Genomic DNA, 23,986 nt, shown 5'->3' with positions numbered 1-23,986 from the left:
ACAAGTCCATTCACTACCCTGAGTTACACCATAGTTAACAATGGATTGTATTTACTGCATGCATTTAGCATGCAGTTTGATTGGGAGATTAAGCATTTTATAGAAATACAGACACTAAGATGTATTGGAAATCATTCTTCTCCCTTTGTGTGCTAAATGCATGCAATGAATGCTGTAACAAATGTGTAGCTGTATGCTATACCCAAAATAAGCTTTATTTTGGCCAGTATATTCTTATAAACTGGAAGTGTAGCCCATGGAGCTAACCTGTATCAGAGTAATCTGGAATTTAAGACGACATATTTTTCCATATATCTGCTTTGGTCAAGTTGCCATGAAGTGAGTAGAAGGAAAAGGAAAAGTTACCATTTCTACGCACCTCCTTCCCCTTCTCAGTCTATTCATAAACTCTGCCAGCTTTAAAGGCACAGTGTCAGGCAAGTTTCCCAACACTGCAGGCCAGACAAAAGTAGGATGTGAAGACCAGGGTGGAAGTGGGAGATGTGTCTCTGTCAATGTGAAGAATGGCTCTGTTTTCAACATGGAGTACAATAAAACACAAAGTGTGATAAGGATCTCTCTCTCTCTCTCTCTCTCTCTCTCTCTCTCTCTCTCTCTCTCTCTCTCTCTCTCTCTCTCTCTCTCTCTCTCTCTCTCTCTCTCTCTCTCTCTCTCCTCTCTCTCTCTCTCTCTCTCTCTCTCTCTCTCTCTCTCTCTCTCTCTCTCAAATAAAAGGGGGACCAGAGTGGTATAAAACAGGAAAATAAAATAAAAAAAGGCTTAATTCAACCACATAAACAATCACTAACAAATTATTAAAAGCTTATGCCAACAAGAAAATAACTGGAATAATCAATAATTGAAAGAGCCTAAGTGCACAAATCAACAATGCAGCCTTTTGGGAGTTCCTATGCCTGTCGGGAGTTTCCTGTGTGGAAATGATAGCAGTTTTCAATAGACTAACTGCAATGGTATTTAACACCAATGGTTTACAATAATCCAGTCCACACAGGATTTTTTTTCATTATTACAAGTAAATACACTGTTCTGTGATGGAGATGTTAGTTGATTTAATATAACATTTCCTAGCACCATTTCAATGCCTAATACATTGCACCACATGCCTAATACATTGTTTTTATGTTACGCAGGTTATGCCCGCTATATAGTTTTTCTGACTATATATATATATATATATATATATATATATATATATATATATATATATTCTTGTTCCTATTAGGGAACCAAGAGAAGAATAACTCAGTTAGAGCTAAATACTGTACTGACCTGGTTCTCTATGGGAACTGTCAGAAACTTTTATCAGAGAGCAATAGGGGTGCACTGGCTTTCAGATGTCAAATGTTGGAATTAATCCAACAGGTATTATTTATTTGACTACAGCAATTCTAACAATTGTCCCCTGTACCTTTATATGTGATGCCATTTCCTTTTCAAAGTACCTTAGACATTTAATTGATTGTCTTTTTGTTAAATATGGGTTTTCCTAAACCTAACCCAATCATCACAATGATCCTTAAATGAGCACTGTACTGCAGTCTTCTGAAACTGTACTGGTCTTCTGAAAAGGTTGAGTATGAGACTAAAATATCTGGTGTTAGATCAGTACATTTCCTGTGTCATCAAATTCTGTAAATGTGGCTTCGATATGCTGTTTGGATAAATACCTAACTATTAGTGTACAAGGATATATTAGTATCTCTGGAAACCAGATATTGGACAATGTATTACTTTAAATAACTTTAAGTAAAGTCTTTTCTTGAACTATGCACACTTGGATTTAAAAGTCAGGTGTGTGTTTAGTAAGCATATCATATTAGCCTGATCCGCAGATGTTCAGATTGACTTACAGAAACGATCACAAAGCTGGAAAGCATGCACAATACACGCAGAATTGAAGTTTACCCTGTTTACAAGTTGTTTGTCAAACTGTTGAAACATATGGCTTACAGGCATGTTTTTAAGCACCACCAGCTTAGTGCACATCTATGTTAACAATCAGATGGCATCAGATTGAATAGCTAGCTGTGCTTTAATATGGGCAAAACATAGCAATTAAATAAACACGATTAAGGAGGAAAAAAACATGTACCATGCATACAACTAGTATTTCTACTCATGAGGCAATGCAGTTCAACAGTGGGTGTCACAGTTTGTTTTCTTGGTATCCTGGTGCAACAGCTTTCAGTGCCTTGGTTACAGTTAGACCTTTTTCTTTTTGCCCCTTTTAAGCTGTTACTACACATGCATATCTATTTAGATATACAGGTATTACTGTTTGTCTTGTAGGACTATATACTCAATTGTCTCTGGATGGCCTACTAAATGCACCAAATGTGTACTTTACATTTATTCTAGAAGACCAATGAAACCCAAAATGTTTGTATTACTAGTAATGCATACATTAATGCCAATAGTTGTTACTTGTTAGTGCCATAGTAATATCTTATGTACTGTATGTAGTTACATAGCTTTAAACATATAATGAATATATTTACTGAAAACCAGGAGAAAAGGTTCAGGTAATGGGCCCTTTTAAGAAACTGTAAGTAGTTAGAAAGGAATCCTTGCAGAAGGCTTGAGTGAATGGTCTTGTTTTGTTATTTCTGCAAACTCCTTACCCCAAGCTTTCAAGGCGTTTTTCATCACTTATTGGTGAATAACCCTAAAACACCAGGCAATGTTTCTTAAACACGTTTGTGTAATTATAATACATTTAAAAGAAAAAAGAAAACAAATCACTATGTAAATACACAAGTGGCACTGAGTCAACTTCAAGTACAGATTTAAACAACTGTTATTACATATAAAATAAATATCCCATATGTTTGACAATATCCCTAAATATTAAGGTCAGTATTCCCCAGGAGGTTGAGCGGTATGCAAATACAGAGCAAGAAAAAATACAGTGCAGACACAGTAGCAACTAAAACAGCCTAACCCTTTCACTTCGAACACAGAAAGACACTAACTGCCCACAACCCATCTTTTCAACCCAGTAAAACTAACTGAATAGAGGGAGAAGGTCACAAAAAGATAGCAGTCTATCCCCCAGGTTTGGTAGCATACATCCAGATGGAGTAACACAGTCCAGCACTGTCACAATTTTAGTTTCTTTTTTTGTCAGGTCATCTCTACTTCCTGCTTTGTGGTGTAACTTCCTCTATGTACACGGCTGAAATCTACATAAGGTCATTTTGTTTTCATTTTGCTGTGAAACAATTAAAAAGCAAATATTTTGAAGCTCTTTACAGCGGAAGAAAATTATTGGCGTTTGACAGACGTTTAAACACCATCCACAGGTTGTATTTACAGCACTGTACAGTAATAAAGACTTCTCCGATATTTGACCATTCCCTGCTGCTTAGAAGACTTGTTAACAGGCAGATGAAAGTTGTATGAAATCTTGGTGATAGCACTACAGCATTGATTGTACCTTTGGAATTTCTTGAACCATTTGATTCAAAGAAATGACCGCTCCACAGGTAAGAAAACCAAGCAGCCTGACAGAAAAAAAGGGCTTGCCGTTAATTTTTGAAAATGACAAAAGTGTGTTCTGACTAAAAATTAAAAATAAGAATGTTCACCAGTAAATTGTGTTCCCATAAATCATACAAATAACATTTAACTTCTGTTTACATTCCTTCAGTTTCGTTTCTTAATTTTTCTTCATTTAGATTATTTTTTCTTTTTTTTTGGATTCTAAAGCCTTTTTTTTAAAACACGTCAATCCTATTTCGGCAGCAAACAGGCACAGGAAAATCCCTCACAGGTAGATCTCTCGCTTGGAATTCTGGGTAGTAGGGGTGGTGGCTTGTTGAGACTCTGAGGCCTGGGTGAGAGGGATTTCTTCCATGGGGGAGTCCTTGCTGGGCTCATGGCTAGTACTGGAGAAGGCACTGTATGGGGGCAGGAAGCGAATGTTAGCGACCTTGGTGTTGCGTTCCTCCATAAGCCTGGGGCTCCCATTGGTCAGCCGATCCTGGTTCCCCCTCTCTTGGTAAGGCACAAAGGTAGAGAGTTTGGGGGTGTTCTTGGTCTTGCGGGTAGGGGAAGGTTGTCCCGGCATCCAACAGGCATCTGAATGTCCAAATTCAGTGCATTCCCTAGTACAGTTCCCAGTCATAGCGACGTCTGGCAGAGGTCTGAGACCTGGAAAGACAAACAGAAAAACTTAATATAAAAAAAATATATAATAATAATTGTTTATTTTATATATGAAAAATGCAAAACTGCCTTTATGCTCTAAATGAAGATAATGGAATTCCCTGCTCAACAGTATTTTACTGTATTATAATCTTATTTACCACGTGCTTTTTTACTTGTACAGTGCATACATACTGTGTATATGTATGCGTATATATATATATATATATATATATATATATATATATATATATATATATATCATCTATTAATCACACAGCTAACATTCATGATCAGCTACAGCAGAATAATTTTCCTAAAGCATAATCATGGTTCTAAACTCCATTCTATGATTTATGAATGGTGGCATATCCTGGCTCCTTCCCAAAACTGTAAACGCTTAGGCTCACCATTTATTTAATGAAAGACTACCATAAATGCAACTTCTTTTAAAGATATATTTATGTCTTGAAAACTTGAATGTGTGCACTTAATTGCATGCCCCTGTTATAGACTATACTCATTTAGTTTAATAAAAAAGAACATGACTTAAGATTAATATGGATTTCCCTAAACGGCATCTCAGAAACGTATTTTAAAAAGGGGGTACCGTCACTTTCACAGCAGCCATGTAAATCGAATTCACTTTAGTTACAGTAGCATCTACTGCATACATACCAACCCTACCGATTTATACAATTATTGAAAAAAATAGTAAAACAAATGTGAAAATGGTAATAAAAACCGGACCCGCAAATGTACATTGAAAGCCGCTGATCCATGACAGTCACTGTACAACTAGCAAAATAAAATGTATATGTAAGATTCGATTTAAGATCAATCTTGGCTGACTCCTGATCTCAGTGCACAGCACAAGGCTACAGTACACCTCAGTTATTAACCACAATATGGTCTTGTTTGTCATTATCAACATGATTGTATGTACAGTCCACCCTCCCAGCTTACTGTTTTTTGTTCCTGAAAAACGGGCAAGTATGCTACTGTTGTGCTATTTATTAAAGGCCCTTGACAACCATCATCAAGTAAAAAAAAAAAAAAAACACCTCAAGACCCTTCTTATTTTTCTCTAAAGGTCAAAATCCCTCTGAAAGACTGCCAATCTCCAAGTGTCAGTAAAAATTACAGGCTTTCAACACTCAATCACATTCTTCAGTGTGTTGCACTCACAAATAATATGGCACCACACAGTGAGAAAGTTGACTTTGGTTGAAATAAGAAAATAAACAAATACCAAATATTATAGTTTAAACTTCTACCATAAGCAGGGACATGATTTTGTAGTGTTACATTAATTGAATGATTTAGAAGAGTGCACAAAAAATGTGTATATGTTTGCTTAAGAAATGCAGACTTAATGTTACTCAAGATATGAAGGATGTATCTGCAATGTGCAAAATTGACATTTTTAAATTACAATATCAATCCACATGCAGGAATAAAAAAAGAAAAAATTTATTATGCATGACAGTAAATCACTTTTTAAAACAAGGAAAAAATACATCTTTTGGGGGACTTTTTTATTTCCCAAATGTGCAAAACCCTCTCACTTCATGCATAATTTAAATGGATTACCTTGTACCAGAGGACTAAGTCTCCAGGCTAAGAGTTTAAAATACACATGCAATATTATCTTTTGCTGAACACCGGCTGTTAATTAGCTTAAAATAAGCTGTGATCAGCAGCAATGTTGAGGGTTAAAATGATAATGACATTCAACAAAGACGTGAGCAATAATTTCGTTTTTATTCAGAAATGAAGCATTTCATAAAGAGTTTCTTGAGTTCAGTTGTCCCAATAGAATTCTACGGTAAATAATTTATAAATCCTTTTTGTAGAATGCATGATGACACTGAGTGTTTGTTGGTGTTTTAAATGTCCTGAGAGGGTGTTTTGATGATCCCCAAACTACAGATGACACCTCCTATTTAAATGATTACAGAGTAGCAGAACAAAATATAAGTCTGACGGAAGCTCCAACCAACACGTCAGGATGAACCTATATACACATGATTTTAATGGAGATATTTTTTATTATACGGTGGAGATGTTGCTGTGCCATATATGCTGGTAACCTACAAAAGAGTGTTTTATCTGTACTTAAACAACTGATTGATTAAGGAAGGGCATTAATGCACAGAACAAAGACACAGGTGCAATAAAAAATACTATGGGCCATAAGATAAAGGATTTGATTATGGTGATGAAGCATAAGACTGCTGAGATAAAAGTCAGCAAGGTACTTACTCACATGTGTGCAGTATCTGGAGAACGCATTCAGATTGAAATGTGTCCCTCATATTAATATATTGTAATGAGAAAATAACCAGAAAGCTTGGGGTTAACACCCTTCCTTTGCACTAGCAAGTGCTGAGTGACCTTTGACACCACACAACATTATCATATGAAGAATTATTCCACTTTCACATGCCATGCATAGGTGCTGACGGATGAATCAGTTTCAGACTTCTCCCTAACATTATTCTAATTTGTCATATTTCCTATGTTCTAGAATATGTAAGTGCTGAGGTAAAATGCAAATAAATAACATGGATATGGAGTTAAAGTGTATGCACATACTGATGAAGCTGTATGTGTGTACCATGAGAGGCAATCATGTGCTAAAATTGCTTGGCTAGACCCCTAACAGGTACCCATTACTATCTTTAGGTGAGATAGATGATTTCCTATCCAGAATACATCTGATGATAATGGGAGACGAGTTTAGAATGCCTATTTCTCAAGTCATTTATGCCATGCAGCCAGTCGCAATGTGACCTGATAACAATGTAATACTGAGGGACACAGAAACACATACCGTAATTTAAGCAATTTTGAGCTGTGTAAAAAGAGTGGGTCATCTTCCAGGTAAACAAATGAATTTGCTATCCTTTCTATACAGTTAATTGATCACTTCAGCCAGAGGGAAGTGACAGTAACAAGTGCTTGTCTTAAGTGATTTTACTCCACTGACAATAAAGGTTACATGTTGTTATGTATTGTATTATAAAGTAAATGAAATATATTCTGAAAATGCAATTCAGCATAGAAAAGTTTGCAGTGGTAATCTTGTTTCCGGTGTCACAATTTTAACAACGCACAGTATGTTTTTTTTTTTTTTTTTTTTTTTTGCCGGGTTATGATTTTCATCCCCCACCTTCAATACTGCATTCAACCAACAAGCGATGGATTCATCTTGGTTGCCCTTACTGCAGTGATCTGGGGAGCTGTGATGACTGACAGTGAAACCGGTCCCTGCTGTGTGTAATAAAGGGAATGGCAAACTCACTGCTCCTTCTTGTTTGTTGGTCAGGTTTGACGAGAAGGTAAAAAAAAAAAAAAGAAATTGACAGCTCTTTCTTTTACAAAAGGTATAATTGCAAGCTTGAGAGTACAACGTTCAAATTGTGAATTGCCTCAGTTAGTTCTGTTGGGCCTAAATACAATATTTATTTTCCTTTCAACTCTTTTTTTATTCTGATGAATAGACTGCAGTCTATTAATCCACACAGCAGGGGGGTTACACAAACAGTGGCATAATGAGCTTCCCCACATCCCCTTGTCAGTATGCCTCAGGTACACACTGGAGGAACGATCCCTACAGGGGAAGTGAAGGAGCAGTTTAGTCTTTATGCCCTTGGTCTGCCCAAGATGTGATAAGGACCATGTACTGTAGGTTGATGTTGATAGCACCCCACTCATTTAATTTGAAATAAAAGTTTGGTTTTAGATACATTAGCGAATTAAACCACTCTGCAACACCCACTTATATCTCAGTTCTAAAATAAAAGAAGAGGAAATGAAAAAGGATCAAAGTGAAATCTAAAATCAGTGTGAGATAGGGAACTATCCCATAATGTTCTACATATGCTCCGACAGGTCCCATGTCCCTCAGCTGCGGCTGAAGGCAAAGCAGCGACACAATGTCAGTCCAACAACATCTACCTATCTGCTGCTGTGGCAACAGTTAAAGGCCTGAAATCAATTCTTTGTGAGATTCATACCAATGCAGACTAATTGCAACCAGAAGATAATGTAGCCTCAAGATAGCTGATGTTCCACAAAACTTGAGCAAATCAGAACTGGAAATCACAAGCTTCTATTTGTAATAGGGATGGAATGGAGACTGGATACAACACTGATAATGATGTAGTTTGAGTTTCATTGAACTGAATGTTGAGTTGAATTTAATTTAAACACACCACACACTTTGTTAAAAGGAAAATAAGTCTAAATAAATAAATAAATAAATAAAAACAAGTGGGATGACACAGCATGTTATCCGCTATTGTTTCTGTTGATTCCCATGCCTTTACCTCCATTCCAGACAGTTAGACTCCAATTATCCTTTTTGTCCAGCTACAGCAATGAGGTCTGTGCTTATGGAATTCCTGCTTATTGGTTTGGCAGCCTCCACAATGACGGTAGGGAGAGCCTCGTCACCCCCGGGAGATTAGAAAAAGGGAGAGGTGCAGTGAAAGGAGGTGCTCAATATTCAAGGTTAGCTTGTTAGCCTGAAGAGCCTTTAAAATGTATGGGGCCTCTTGCCCTTAATTTAAATGTCGTATCTTTCCTTTTAAGTGGTAGTTGACGTCAGGGTTTCTGCACAGATTTAATGTGGCATAGGGAAAAAAAAGTGTCATTATTTTATGTTCTGCCCAAAGCTAATTGGTTTTCTACAGACTCTCTGCTTGTGAGAATGATTTTAAGATGGCATCTGGCACTTTCTCCCATAATCCTCAACTTTTATGCTCTAGGAGGTAGTGTGTCTGTAAGTTACATACAAACTCAATTATTATGTTCCTATTGATTTACGCTGAAGTAATCAATAATTCATACAAATGCCACACCAGTTTATATGAAAAGTCTTAATGAAACTTGTATTTGCATGTAAGTATTTGCACATTCCTTTGGTTTGAAAAGGTAAAGGGGCAGGTGACCAATTAGTCCGTGTAGATGTAAATATAGTATGCATGTCTAATTTGTATAATTATTCCACGAGAAAATAGACAGAGATCATGGGTACAAACCATGCATCTTCACAGTTCTAAGAGATTAAAGTGTTACTGAACAGTACGGTTTGGAACAAAACACATTACTTACTGCTGCTGCCTGCTGTGTTGTATATAGTCCAGCAATATATTTATTTTCACTATACCGGTATTTGCGATTATTTTCATATTTTCCGCACAATGGGGCCCCTGACTTGAAGTGCAATGCATCTATATACATTTTTTGTTGTTATTTATTATTTTTATTATTATTTTTATTATTATTATTATTATTATTATTATTATTATTATTATTATTATTATTATTATTATTATTATTATTATTATATATGGGCACCTATCTTACTGTTTAATGTTCAGCACAGACTGTAGTTCTATAGGGCAGTGATGAAAGTTCAAAACAGAACGTGGGAAATGTATGCTACGTTAGAAGTGGATACGTAAAGCATTTTTACTATCAACTATGTTTCACAATTAACTTTACTCTTTCAAGTAACTGCAAAATTATTTTCAAAACTTGTTATAGACTACTAACCACTAATTGACATGTGCACATTTAGACCATCTCATATGAAGATGTAAATAATCACAGAATATATAAAGATGATTTTTTTGTTTGCTCTATTCTTTCCTCCATTTTACCTTAGCAGAATAGCTGTACCACAATTCACCTGGATTGTGTTTATCTTATCAAGTAAGTGTTTTCTCCATGCACAATAGATATGTCTTGCCTGTTGTAATGGTAACTGACTGACAAAAGTTAGGACACATATTTTGTAGATTAAAGAGTACCGGTTATGTGAGTGACAGATCATTTACAGAAAAGCTTTATTTTAAACTTTCTTTTCACCTTTTTGAGTTCTCTTAAAAAATCTCTCCAACAATTTTCAAATCAGCTTTCACCGGGCCATTACCCAGCCTTGAACCTTAGAATGACAGGTAGTGTTTAGCTCAGCACCCCGGGGGAACAAGCAAAGCTTGTTCAGGGAAGAAGAGTAGAAGGGGACAGCCGGCCTCCCCAGATCAGTGCCTCTGTCACTTGGACAGGCAGCAGGAAATCTGTGGTGTGCTTCACTACCACCCATGACCCCTTCCACTGTTACAAAAACCTTGCCTTGAGTCTAATTAAACATCGGGCAGATTAGAACTTTGCCTTGACAGTCTTTATTCACGCTTTTAGTTATTACTTTTTTGAAATTAAATTAGCTGGCTATTAATTAATCGGTATACTGGTTCAAAATGCAAAGAGTGGAGTGCAGTTCTCAGAGAGAGATGGAAACAGGCCTGGATATTCTGCTTGGATAATTATTGTGCTGTAACTTACTCAATGGGTATTCGATCGAGGAAACCTGACGTTAAAGCCCTGGAGATTGAAATCCCTTCTCTGCAACATTATGTTTTCTAGCAAGCAAGTCTGGATGAAACCCTCGAGGATCAGCAGTGGAAAAGAGAAAGAAAAATAGTTCCACAAGAAACTTTCCAGAGGGAGCGGCACTTGAGGGGCTTTCTGCCAAGTAAAAACATATATAACACACATAATAGATACATATAATCCTACAATGGACAGTTCTAGAATACTATTAGCACCTAAAGAATTCCACTCAGTTCCTTATTTTAATTTGCCTAAAGCTTTTTGATGCATGTCTCAGACTGCTTACACTGGTATTAACAAAAAATAATAGAGACCCTTATCTGTAGAAGTTCCAAGTAGCAACTGACTTATAGATGTCCGACTGTGTTTATAAAATGCTAGCGCACCAATAATTTTCTCGCAGCGCTATACTTATGTTCCCACTAATGCTTTTAAAATACCAACCATCATAATTAATAATTCGAATAATATACCAATAATTCTGTCCTCATTCCAGTCCTTAATCAAGAGTTTCCAGCAGCTCCTTAGTTCAGTGAGCCTTTGCCCTTTTTCAGGGATTATAAATGAGCTGATTTTCTTTGGAGCAGATCCTGAGACCCCACAGTGACATCACAATTTGAGTTCAAGATAAACATCCATGTTGTGAGTCTATAGACTGTCGCTTTCAAATTCAAAGGATGATCCATTTCAAAGATAGATACAGCAGTTAGCAAACCTATCTGCACTTTTCTCAGGGTTTTAAATCACTACGTTCTTATGCATTGCTTTGAATTCTTTCCTGGTTATTTGTGTCCTCTGACAAAACCAGCAGAACATACAAACTCAAATATTGTTGTGGAATTTTAATTATTATTATGTATTTATTTTTCTGATTCCTGATCATGTAAGAACAGCATGATTAATAGAGAAACGGGTCAATTTTAAATATCTAAACTTGGCAGAAAAAAAGTAGATCAAAGTGTGGCTGTGTGTTTAAATGAAAAGCATCAAGCTATTCAAATTGTACCTTGGTAGTCTAAAGTAGCAAGATATGGTTCTGTGCAACACCCTACTTGCCCCTCCTCCCCACCTCTATAATGCTAATACCATATTAGTAACAGGGAGACTAATGTTTCATATTGATTTTTAAGGTCCAAGGGCTAAAACAGCAGTCTTAAATAAAGATTTTGGAGTTAAGAAAAACCCAGTTTAAAGCAAAACAGTCCAGGAACATTTTAATGGATCCCTGCTGTGAACTTATAGACCATCATTTTCATTATTTACGGGTTAAAAAAAAAAAAATCTTCTGTCAAATGATCTACCTCCCACTGGAATACTACACAGGAAAAATTCAATTATGCTACAAAAGTGAATAAATTTATACCAGCATCGTTAGGCCTCAGGCCTACACTTCTATTATTTCCCAAGATGCATTTAGGGGCACTGAAGAAATGTAAGCTTATTGCCAGTTGATCTGCATATTTAAAAATGTACCAACCAGCTCTAATAACATTAAAAAAAAAAAAAAAACATTAAGTGGATAGCCAAATATATTTACATGAATACATTCACAAGAGCAGTAGCAACAAAATGGAAATCAATATATATTTTGAAAATTGTCCTATAACACAAGACTTAAGTTAGGCTGTAAAGCGAGCAATACGTGTCATACAACAAAAAGGACCAACATGTATATCACATATAAAATAAGAATGGAATATATATATATATCGTTAAAGCAGCCATATTGCTATGTGATTATTGACTTGGAAATTACCTTATCTAGATAGACATTCAGAGAGCCAGACAGCAACCTACATAGACAGACAGATAGATAGACAGAGACAAAGAATATAAGAGCATATTTCAATGGATCAATTGGCACAGTGTGCAGTGCTCCCCTATCTCAACATGACAAACCAGGCAATTACAACACATATCAAGTCCCATTCCTATATACCTTATTGGTGTACCATTTGTTTTGTGCACAGTAAGCAGTTTTTCCTCCCCGGGAGCATATGTCCTGCATTGTAAAGCCAAAGTGCAGAAGAAAAGCACTTTTTCACAGCTAAATTACGACTGTTTACTAGCAAATTTGCCCACCTTTTGATCCCTGATTACATCCCTGGCCCTGTACTTCTCATTTAAAACTGCTGCGCCTCATAAATTCTTTATAGGGCCAATTTCATTACAGTAATGCTGTTGCACTGGCGAGGAGGAAGCATTTTTTTTATTCTGTAGCACAATGCCTGGTCCTCACTGTCAAACTGTTTCCTTCTGGGTTGCATAGAGAACCCTGATCATTTTTAAGTGGCCATTCCTTGCAAACTATTTTTTGCTTTGTTTTTTTGGTCGGAGATGTGTACTGTTCAAGACACATTATCTTTGTTTCTCAAAATAGTGCTTGGTTTTTCATATATGATGTAACACTTTCAATTTGAATAGAATGTTAACACATCATGGTCTATATTTTCTACTGTTGGCAAATTATAGTATATGTATGACGAAGGCAGTGGAAAATTTGACCCCTTCTCTGTTCGGTCACTGAGATCTAAGGATGCTATTTTGTTCTAAGTTTAAGGGTTACTGTGTGAGTCTCGTTGAGTGAAAGCATTTAGCTTTGCTTAAAGTATGTATACACAGGTAATTTATATTGTATTGTATTGCATTGTTCTATGTTGCATGAACCAAATTTTAAGTGACAAGGATTTTGAATTGCTCTCATTAATAACAAAGTTGCTGGTAACCAAACTGATATGCAATCCCAAACCATATTTTTGAATGGGTATTCACAATTGATTATGTATATAAGAAGAAGAAGAAGAAGAAGAAGAAGAAGAAGAAGAAGAAGAAGAAGAAGAAGAAGAAGAAGAAGAAGCCAATGTGTATTTCATAGGAGCAGAATAAAAAAAAAAGAATTGTCAGTTCTGCCTTGTCCTTCAGTCAACAAAGCAAAATCCTCTTTAATGAGAAGGTACAGCTTGCTTCACTCCTCTTCATGTAATCCCATTGATTTCATCTTAAAATAACAATGAAAAAATAGAAGACTCTAGGAGTGTATGCAAACAGCACAGGGACTGACCCGAGCTATTACACTTGGGGCACCTGCTCGATTGAGATCTGAGGTTTCCAAAAAAGAACGTTGTCTTCTCTTTCTACGAAAAAGGCTTTTTAATGGGATCAGCCTTTTCTTTTCACTTAGTCTTAAAAACAGCACAACACAATGAATTATTTGTCTCAGAGGTCTTGTTTTTTTCAGTGAGAGGACTTTTAATATTTATGGTCAATTTTCCCCTTTTATTGCACTGTTCTGTGTAGCACTCCTCCAGTCTTGTTGCCAAGCATTGGCGCCCTATGGGAGAGGTGAGACTGGAGCAGCTGTGATGTCACTTCACAGTGGCAGCTTCATAATACCTTTCTAGTGGTGGCAGCCAGAGATGGGCTAAAGCCATGTGGAACACTTATATCTACTGCTACCTCACAGGCACTGATTTCATCAATGGAATAGATTCAGATACAGCACATTTCATATGAAAGCCTTACCTTTATTTAACTTTGCAGCCAGGTACTCAGGATCAGGTCCCAATACATCTGCTCTGTTCACAATTACTATTTTTTAATACTACAAGTTTACTTAGGCGCTGTTTCCTTTACTGCCCAGCATTATTTAAAGCGATCACCGCTTGGTGATTAGCTTACAGTAAAAAATAAGGATAAATGGGCCCATTAGGATTGGCTCATTCCAGTGAGAACGTCTGGCAGTGCAATGGCCACGTTACACCTGACCCACACAATAACAGACGGATTCTGCTTCTAATAATGCCAAACCTAGACATTTAACAAGGGCTTAATACATCACTTAAAAAAAGACTTCTGTTCTCACACTGGTGAGTTCCTCAGTCTGGCAAACAGCCCAGAAAGGCAGGTTTTTGGTAGCTTTATAGATGCATGCCACTGATGCTGAATGCTCGATCGAGCTTACGAGTCTAAACCACGCTGGAGTAATAAGCAGCGACGTGATGCCAGCTCCCCATGTCAGGAACATAAGCTGTATTTATTTATTTAAAATGTTCACACAGGATACAGCAACATCTTGTTTGTGGAGGTGCCATATGTTTTCTCTGGGAGGCATTTCAAAGATCTGAGGTAACACCAGTGTCTGATGCTGGTAGGTGTGTGACTTCACTCCAGAAGGGACCAAAGCCGAGGATTTTCCATGACTTTTTTTTTTCTTTATATTTTCATAGCTACTCTTGTTGACGCAATCATGAATACATTTCTGTATTCAATTTAGGGAGGAGGAACACAATTCTACAAATAAGAATTCTAAGAAATTATGCAATTTATATTATATATTTTTTATTTTGTATCTCTAAAATAATTATTCAGTATAGATACATTTACATTAAGCCTTTATCCAGCCTTTCATGCTAGTAAATTAATGTAATTTGAGACAACAAGTTTGTACCTAACTGTCTAATTAATTTGCAATAACTAGGTAGCTACCAATGGCCCCTGCTCTTACATTGAAAGTATTGGTGGAATAAGTGTGTAATTACATGGATATGACCAGTACCATTGTGTTATCACGTTATTGCATAAACATTGTTCACGAGTCAATCCCATGTAACACAGTTACCATGGAAAAGTTAGTTATCATGTACATCTGAAGCATTTGTCATTAACCATCTAAAGAGCAAGTGAAACTCTGTCCTTTAAATTTTTTCTAAATATATTATTATCATTATTACTGTTTAGTGAATTCCATGATATGCATCAGGATGGTAGCTGCCATACTCATCACTGTCAGGAATGAAATGGTTTGTAGGCACTAAAATGGTAAAATGGTTTGTAGGTTGCCCAAGTGCTGCCTTATCTCAGCCTAAATAAGGATTTATGGGAAGAACTTGACCAACAAGTCCAGCATCACTGCATATACTGTTTAACAGTTTAGCACCTGATGCTTCAGGGGACAGTCCAGCATCTTGCAGAATCAAAGGACGGGATATAGCTGCAGAAGTGGACCACAGTTGGGAGCTATTTCTATGGCAGGGCTTTCTACGTACTCTGTGTATATCTGTATGCTGTCAATCCATGAATGTCATATTTGTATTAGATAGATCAACACCTTGCTGTTATCGCTGAATACGAGTGATTGCTGTCATATCATTCACTGTATCAGCATTATTTAGATTTGTATTCATTTTTTCTCACTCAGCTCCAATCAACTGCCAGCTTTCTTGGAAACTGGTTTGAATACAAAAGGTCTGTACTGATTTCATTAGAGCAATCACTTCTTATTCTGTCTCTAAAATCACAAGCAAGTTTAAGGATACCTTATAAATCAAAGTGAATAGTCAGCATACCCATAATGGCTCATTATCATTTTTACTAGGAGTCTGGTTTCAGCTGCTGCTGTGTGATTGCGGAAGTGGCTGAGTCTGCAATATGTGATGGAAAGGTGAATTACGCTCTGTTATTCTCTAGCTGAATAACTGGAATTTGTGCTTTACTGAGTTCCTAACATTCTCATAGCCCCCTTTGTGTGAAAGAGTGGGCTTAGTTGTGAACAGGGTTTAGAATCTGTTGGCCACCAGCTAAGTGAGATGAAACATATTTATCATTGTCTATATCTATGTGATGTGTAAAATCACACCTTTGTGTTACACAGAAAAAAAAAAAATCGAAAAACTACATTTACGCAACCTAATAATACTAGACAGAATGACAAGCAGTGGCATATTTTGACATGCAAAGGTAAAATGTATTTGCCTTAGTTCTTGCTTAAAAAGAGGGCCTTGGGCCCCACTAGCACCCAATTCCTGTTAAGGATAGTGTATCACCACCATCCTCTGTTGTGTGTTATTATTAATATGACACATCCCCTGTCATATATTATTCTCTCTCTATACAGTATATGTTACAATGTCCTTCTACCCTCCCCTCTGATCCAGTATTCAATCTATAGGGACAGTCCCCTATTCCCCTGTGTTTCTGCAGTACCAGGAAGAGGAGGCATTATTTGGCCTTGTGTACAGCTTAAAAGCGTCATTAGTTACCAGGCCCTCTCTGCAAACCCAAGTGACTGAGGGAAAAAAAGATTAACCACGCTGTTATACCTATTGAAATGCTAGAAGAACAAATACACTGGCTTTAAACACATTTGTGTTATTAAAGCCCATTTATCAGGAAATGCAGGACATAGGTGTATTTCTAAAGTACACACTTGGTTATTCCAAAGCACTGCTTGATTAGAACATCTAAATAATGTGTTACCAGAATGAGTAGCCTGTATGCTGGGATATGGGCAGCCAGGGGCCTATTGGAACATTGTAATATGTGTCATCTTTTAACTGTTGGCAAATGCAATATGTAATGAGGCACAGGTTAAAAGTAAAAAAAAAAGAAAGGTTTAGATGTTGACGGTGTGAAATGGAAAACAGCAGTTACCTAGGCTCTCCAGCTTCAGTGCTGACCAAAGCAGTTCTGCGGTTCCCAAAGGCTCTCAGCAGCTCAGTATTAAGTGTCAAAGCCTGTGGCTGCTGAGACAAAGGATGGTTCATTACTGACTTCCACCTCCTTGTTACTCATTTCCAAGATGTGAAAACAAAAACACACTTGGGTCTCATTTATGTCATTTCAATGTGCATAGCAGGTGAGTCTAATGTCCAAAACTAAATCTGCACTAGAAACAGTATGAAACGTTGAAAAAAAAAAACGATGTTTTTGCAAGCCCCACTGAACACAACTACCTATTGTCAACTGTCAAGTACAGTCCTGTCAATACTGTACTCAAATCCAGGCTAATGTTTTTACACTATAAGCACAAAAAAGTATTGTGATATATTGTACAATATTGTGGCTAAAATCACTTCTTATTAGTTTTAACACCCTTATTTATTGTGTCTTATTGGGTCCCTTTGGTTTGTAATGTGAGACTTGTGTACTCTCTAAAATAAATTGACCATTATAAAAAGTAATATATTTATTTATTTTCAGCAGTTCACTCTGCATGGACAGGCATATAGTAAAAAACACATCTGGTTTAATCTGGCAAATATATATATATATATATATATATATATATATATATATATATATATATATTCCATCCTACTCACTGTATTTCTATGTTTCTGTGAATCTGGTCATTTGAATTCCAAGCAAAATGTAAAAAACTAATAAAATCATTATTCAGATAACGGATGTGTTCATTTCATATTTAAATGTATTTCTGATTTGTTTTCATAACAGAGTGAATAGTATGACTGTGGGCTTTCATCCTCCAACTTGAAGTGATTAAAAATGGAAAATACAGCCCATTATGTTTTCTTGTAGGTGTTTTAAAAAAGCTATATATATATATATATATATATATATATATATATATATATATATATATATATATATATATATATATATATATATGTTTTAAGAACTGATGTTTTTGTAATATTAATATTGTTCATAATCTAGTAATTTAGGGGACAAGATAAGGTAGCATGCAATCAAGTTCAGTTTCTGACAAGCGTTTATTCAGGATAATGAGGTTAGTACCCTTATTTGCTTTATCAAAAGTGAAGCATGCTGGTAAAATTAGCAAGGCAAATGTAAATGTAACACTGCAGAATTTAGGACAAACGAAATGTCCACATACGTCATGCTGGAGTAATAGTTGATGGGTTTGGTTCTTTGTTCCTGGCAAGATTTGTCCACAAAAGCAGACATGCTCCCTTCTGAACCAACCGAATACACAGTGAAATACAGCGGTTGATCCCTATTAATATCGATAAACACATTCCGAAATGCACTTTAGTGCTCGTTTTAGAAACACTTCAAAAAAACATGCTTTGTTATAGATGCAAATGAGATTCTCTTGTTCACTTAAAGTAATCCCACAAGCCAACTCTTGGCACAAAACCCATTAAAAAGTGGGCCACTGGTGAGGCTGTCGTAATATAAAGGCAATAAAAAGTAAAAAGCACTAGCCTGGTATTGGCAAAAGTGTCTGAAATTGATCTTCATCATCAGAAAACCTCTGAGACTGCAACACTGAGGTAGCTGGCTACAGTTATGCTAATCTTTAGGCAGACTCTAATAACTTCAGTTGTGTGGTACAAGCTCCTATTGTAAGACTCACTTACTTGTATACCCCTTTGAACAGTCCTCATTACCTTGTGTGTATCAATAAGTGCACAGGCATTATTGTTCATATTTAAATAGCTTAACCTGCTGCCTTATATTTCAGACCTAGCTCTTTCTTATAATCCCTAGCAACAACTAAGGTAAATGTGACTTCAGCTCATTATAGTATACAAGCCATTAAGACCAACATGGGGAAGCACAGCTTTCCAGTACTAAGGACCTTATCTTTAGGCGGTGTTTCTATTCCAATGTATACTTTACTTTGTTACAGGATTATACTTGCACAGGTGCTGAGCTATTTTTTATAAAACTATGATTATACTTTACACAAGTGTGGGGACCGCCTGCTGTGACAGGTAGCTCCAGAAAATGAGATATCTCAGAGAGCTAAAGCCAAAATATTTTCAACACACATTAAGTACAGTAAAATGTGTTTTAAGATTTAGTCTTTTATGTAAATGGTGGCGATCTGTGATGTGCTTGAAGCATTTGGGATAAATCTGGGTATTTGTGTTTTATTTGAATAAGTCATATTTAAAAAACGTATTATTATTATTATTATTATTATTATTATTATTATTATTATTATTATTATTATTGTACACACATATTATTATAACTTTCAGAATATAACACAAACCCTTTCACACATTTTAGAAGCACTATAAACAGGATACATTTTATATAGGAGGCACGCAGTTGATGCATTGATAATATAATGTATATAAACATTATCCAAGGGGTGCACATTATACAAGGAGTGTGCTTTATACAGGGAATGCACACTATAAAAGAGGTGTGCATAATAAAAATGCACACCTCTTTTATATTCAGAAAGTTACGGTAAGTATTATATATATATATATCATGAAGTGTATTTTAAGCATCACTGCACTGCAGCTTTTACTGTGTGTCGGCTCAAACCATGCACATAATAATAATTGTACATTTCTATAGTGCTTTTTCATGCACTGAAGCATCTCAAAGCTGCCTTACAAAGCAGAATAAGCAAATGCAAATGCATAAACCATTAGTTGCTCAGCAACATCCCATATTCAGGGCAGACACAAACAGGTGAAAAGTCTATTTCAGTGCCATAGGTGATAGAGTTTTTGCATGCAACATTCTCCACTTAAATCCTCCATATCTCAATTCACACAACCTCACACACATCTGGATTTGAACATGGTGACTGAATTGAAGGCCAGTGTCGAAAGCAATAATATTCCCACATCTTAACATAGACTGCACACAATAAGAAACCATTCTACCACTATAATACTGGTAATATCACAGTTTGTCTCAATACTCTCAATACTGCTCCTGCCGAGGCAGTTTGGCACAAAACTCAATATGGATGGACATTTTGCCACTGAATATAATGTGTACCTTAGTATACATTATTTTTCCTCTTAATGCTGTAATGTTGCATGCATAACTCTGTTATAACATATTAATAACTGGATAACTACAGACATGCTGTACTCAACACTCTAACCAGTTCATGACTTGTAATCTGAAGTGCTACCCAAATAGTTAACTATTCCTGCTCCATGTGATAGCTGGCACTGATCACTGCAATCAGTTATTGTAACAGGTACCAGCCTTCGCGCAGCTCACTGCCATCTGTTTCATGCGCACTAGTGGGCACCTCCGACAGCGCCCCTTGGCAAAAGAGCTGGCATCCATCAGGGAGACATAAAATCCAAAGCCCCTGCTAGTCCCGTTTTAGATTATTATATGAGTAACCCATACTGACACCGATCCTCCAGTTTATCTGCAAGAACTTGCCTTTTTATGAGCTGCATACCTTGTTTGACAAAACAAATGGAATGGTGCTGTATATTATTGGTAGTGTTATGGATGGAAATGATTGTAAGATTTCAGATTTTACTGGAAGTTAAGAGTAAAGTTTTTTTTTGCAGACATATTTGTCATAACGTAAAACCATGTTCCTTACATGCCACTCAGTATACCTGTGTAGCACCATACCAGAAGGGTATTATTAAACAGCAATATAAGTAGCATGGCTTATTAATGGAAAACATGTTTACAGAATCTGAACTTTTAAAGAACATAACATGACGTACTGTATAACAAATGTACTGTGGGCAAAATAAAATAGATTAGCCTGTGTTTTCAATCAAGCCAAGTACCTTGAACTTTTATAAGTGTCATCATAAAAAAAACAGAACACACAGTATTATCAGTATATTGTTTAACAACTGGATCTACTGTACCTGTTTAAATACACACATCAAGAACATGTTCTAATAAATGCACAGATTTGTTCCTTGCAATTATATTTTTCTGGGTAATTGCAACCAAATATTACGCACATGAGCTTTTTTTCAATTAACATCAATCCATTGTATTTGTACCGGCTAAGCATTTGGGCATCATCAATACTGGCCACACTGAGAGGAAATGTGTCCAGAACACCAGGGTCGATGTCACTGCTACTCTTCTTCAATGAGAAAATCTTTAACATGCGTTAAGCTGTCAGGTTTACTTGGATTTCTGTGTCGTGATAAAGACAGCGCCTCAAACAGCTCAACACTTTGACACATCATGAACAGGTGCTTGCTGATTGATGCAATATGTATAGGCTGGATTAGAGGACTAAATAATACTTTGAAATAAAATAAAGTAAATGGTTTTCAGTTTTCAGTTGAATTGAAGGGCTCAAGGCAAGACAATTGAAACTGGGGTCTGCTGATACTCGTATTTTCTGAGTAATTACCTTTAAGAAGTATTTGTTGGCAGGTATTAAATCAATTCATTAATGTCAAAACAAGAAAAGCTGCCATTCCACCTTTACAGTTGAGTACCAATCAATGGCAATGTTCTTCCGCAGTGTGTTTTAAAAGCTGATTGGAAGCTAATTTTTCTGTCATTCGGGGCGTTGACATTTTCACTGCCTTACTGCCGTACTGAGGCCATAAACTGACAAAGAAAAATATGTTGTAAAACTAGCAAATGCAACTGATTCATCATGTAAATGTGACCACTGTGAAAACTGGGATATGGGATTTCTTTGACAAGTTAAACCAGAGATAACACCTTGCCCAGAACTACAATCACACAATTCACTGCAGAGATGATGCAGTTCTATGGAAAGTAAAAAAACAAAAAAAAAAAATCATATAAAAAGAAAGGTAAGACAAATAACCGCTAATAAAATATAAAGTTTTAGTTAGTTTGATCACGACAGATTCTATATTAAATAACAGTCAGATTGGTATTGATTGATACTCAATAATTGTGTAAACAAGGGAAATAAATACATTGAGAATTGTAATTGACTCTCAGGTTGCAATGGGTTGATGTCCATGGGAGAAAGAGTTAAAATTGCACAGATAACTTGCTGGTGGTATTTTTAGGTGCAGGCATGAACATGAAACCAAAATCAATTATTTAACCCGGTGACAAGTACTGCACAATGCCATTTAATTCAGTACAACCCTGCTAAGTGCCTTAGCTTCAGAAACAGAAGATTGCTTTCACTAGCTTGCTTTCTTTTTCCACATCTGAGACGTGTAGCTGTACCCAACTCACTACTGGAGACGTGGGAATCATACGTAATATAGAGTTTTTCAAAGAAACTTCTGAAAGCACAGCTTGTCGGTTCTGTATATAATTTACTAAGCCCGGGTGGTAAAATGCTGACATCTAAACACCAGTTCCTCAATTAAATGCTATGATTAGAATGTGAGAATAGCGAGGCTATATTTGTATGTTGCTTTCTCAAGATTTCCCTCAGATTTTTCCTTTGATTTTAATTGCCCCTAATATACTTGCTAATCTCAAGTAACAAATCACCATGTGATGTTATTTAGTAAACTGGAAAGTTGATGAGCATTCATATTTATGTCACATTCTGCATACATTCTGCATATGTTTAAAATAAATTATGTTATTGTATGCTATGTTTTACAGATCTAGAGAGAATTACACTCTGCAGCAAGAATGTACTAGTTCCTAAATAAATTACGCTGCACTGCAAAATATGTATATATTAATTGACTAAGTTATTTGTAAAGGTTAAAAGCAACATTACCCAAAACCAAAAGCCCTGACCTTTACCCTTGGGCTATCTACCAAATTGTGTACAAACCTCTCACCACATGCAAAGGGAATTATATCCCATCAACTCATTCCTCCACTATACCCCCTAAAGGGATGAATAATCAAGACTGTATACAGTTCATACTATTATATATATATATATATATATATATATATATATATATATATATATATATATATATATATATATATAATTAGGGAAAAGGTTCACCATTGCAGTGTACAGGGCAGTAATACTACTGGACAGAGGAGAGTGGGAAGCTGGAGTTGCTTCAGAACATGCTGTCAAGGAGCAGCATTGTGAATGTTCATGACAAATTTTGTCTTTTGCACTTAAAAGCTGCAACTCTACAAGAAATTTAACGACACTCAAAAGCTCAGGGTTAAGAGTAAATTAAAGTGTGTTTATAGCTATGGCTTAAATACAGAGGCGCACTTAACTACTGCAGAAATCCATTACCTCCTTTGAAACCATGTTTCAACACCAAATCAAGTCCCCAGAGCGTATTGACAGCGTCTGGGATGCAGACATTACTTTACTCAGTGCCTTTTGGTGAATGCCATTCTCTATTTCCTACTAGAATGGCAAATGTACTAAAGGTATTTTTCAGTTTTTTTATTGAAGAAAAAAAAAAACAGTTTCCCTTTAAGATCAGTGCTGAAATTACACAATTCAGTCACCTGTTGGCACTGTGCGCTATTTAAAAATTAATTAGCAACAAAACCAAAAAAAACAATGACAGCAATCTGTTAGGTATTCTGTCAGTTGCATTACCATTAGAAGTATTGGAATATTAAAACATTAAGCGATGTTAGCCAAAATATTAATGCACATCCCTACTTTGTAAGTTTTTTTTTTTGTTTTGTTTTGTTTTTGTCCCCAGAGAGATTCCAATAGGACATAGATTGGAACTATTTACAGATGCATTCATTGAGAACATACAAGACAACATATCTACAAATATGACTTTCATCATCATCTTGCATTGTTGTTTTACTAAACTCCTCATTCTTCCATCATATGCCTGGCATGACAGTCTGGTCTCTTACCAATCTCACTGATAGCAGACACACATTATCTGACCCAGCTGTGGCCATGCCTCCTATTTTGCTGTAGTGAGGTCTGGCAAGTAGGGGGGATTGTATACCAAGCTATCCAATTCTTCAACCTGCTTCTAGTTATTGAAGCAGCCAGCTTTGGGGA

The 23,986-nt window shown here is 36.2% G+C and overlaps 1 protein-coding gene across 3 annotated transcripts in view; it reads right to left on the bottom strand.

The window, feature by feature from the left end:
- Positions 1–2,554: 2,554 nt before the first annotated feature.
- Positions 2,555–23,986, bottom strand: part of LOC117431214 (protocadherin-1-like) — a 116,024-nt gene continuing 94,592 nt past the window's right edge. The window contains exon 5 of one of the 3 annotated variants that reach the window (XM_034051943.3): positions 2,555–4,173. In XM_034051943.3, the coding sequence (XP_033907834.3) occupies positions 3,788–4,173 (386 nt within the window). In that variant the 3' untranslated portion in view covers positions 2,555–3,787. The remainder of the gene's footprint in view (positions 4,174–23,986) is intronic. The other 2 variants (XM_034051947.3, XM_034051944.3) reach the window with 2 other exon arrangements.

The sequence above is a fragment of the Acipenser ruthenus genome, chromosome 22 (assembly GCF_902713425.1).
Source record: "Acipenser ruthenus chromosome 22, fAciRut3.2 maternal haplotype, whole genome shotgun sequence".
Lineage (NCBI taxonomy): Eukaryota > Metazoa > Chordata > Actinopteri > Acipenseriformes > Acipenseridae > Acipenser > Acipenser ruthenus.
This window is presented reverse-complemented; position numbering and strand designations above follow the sequence as displayed.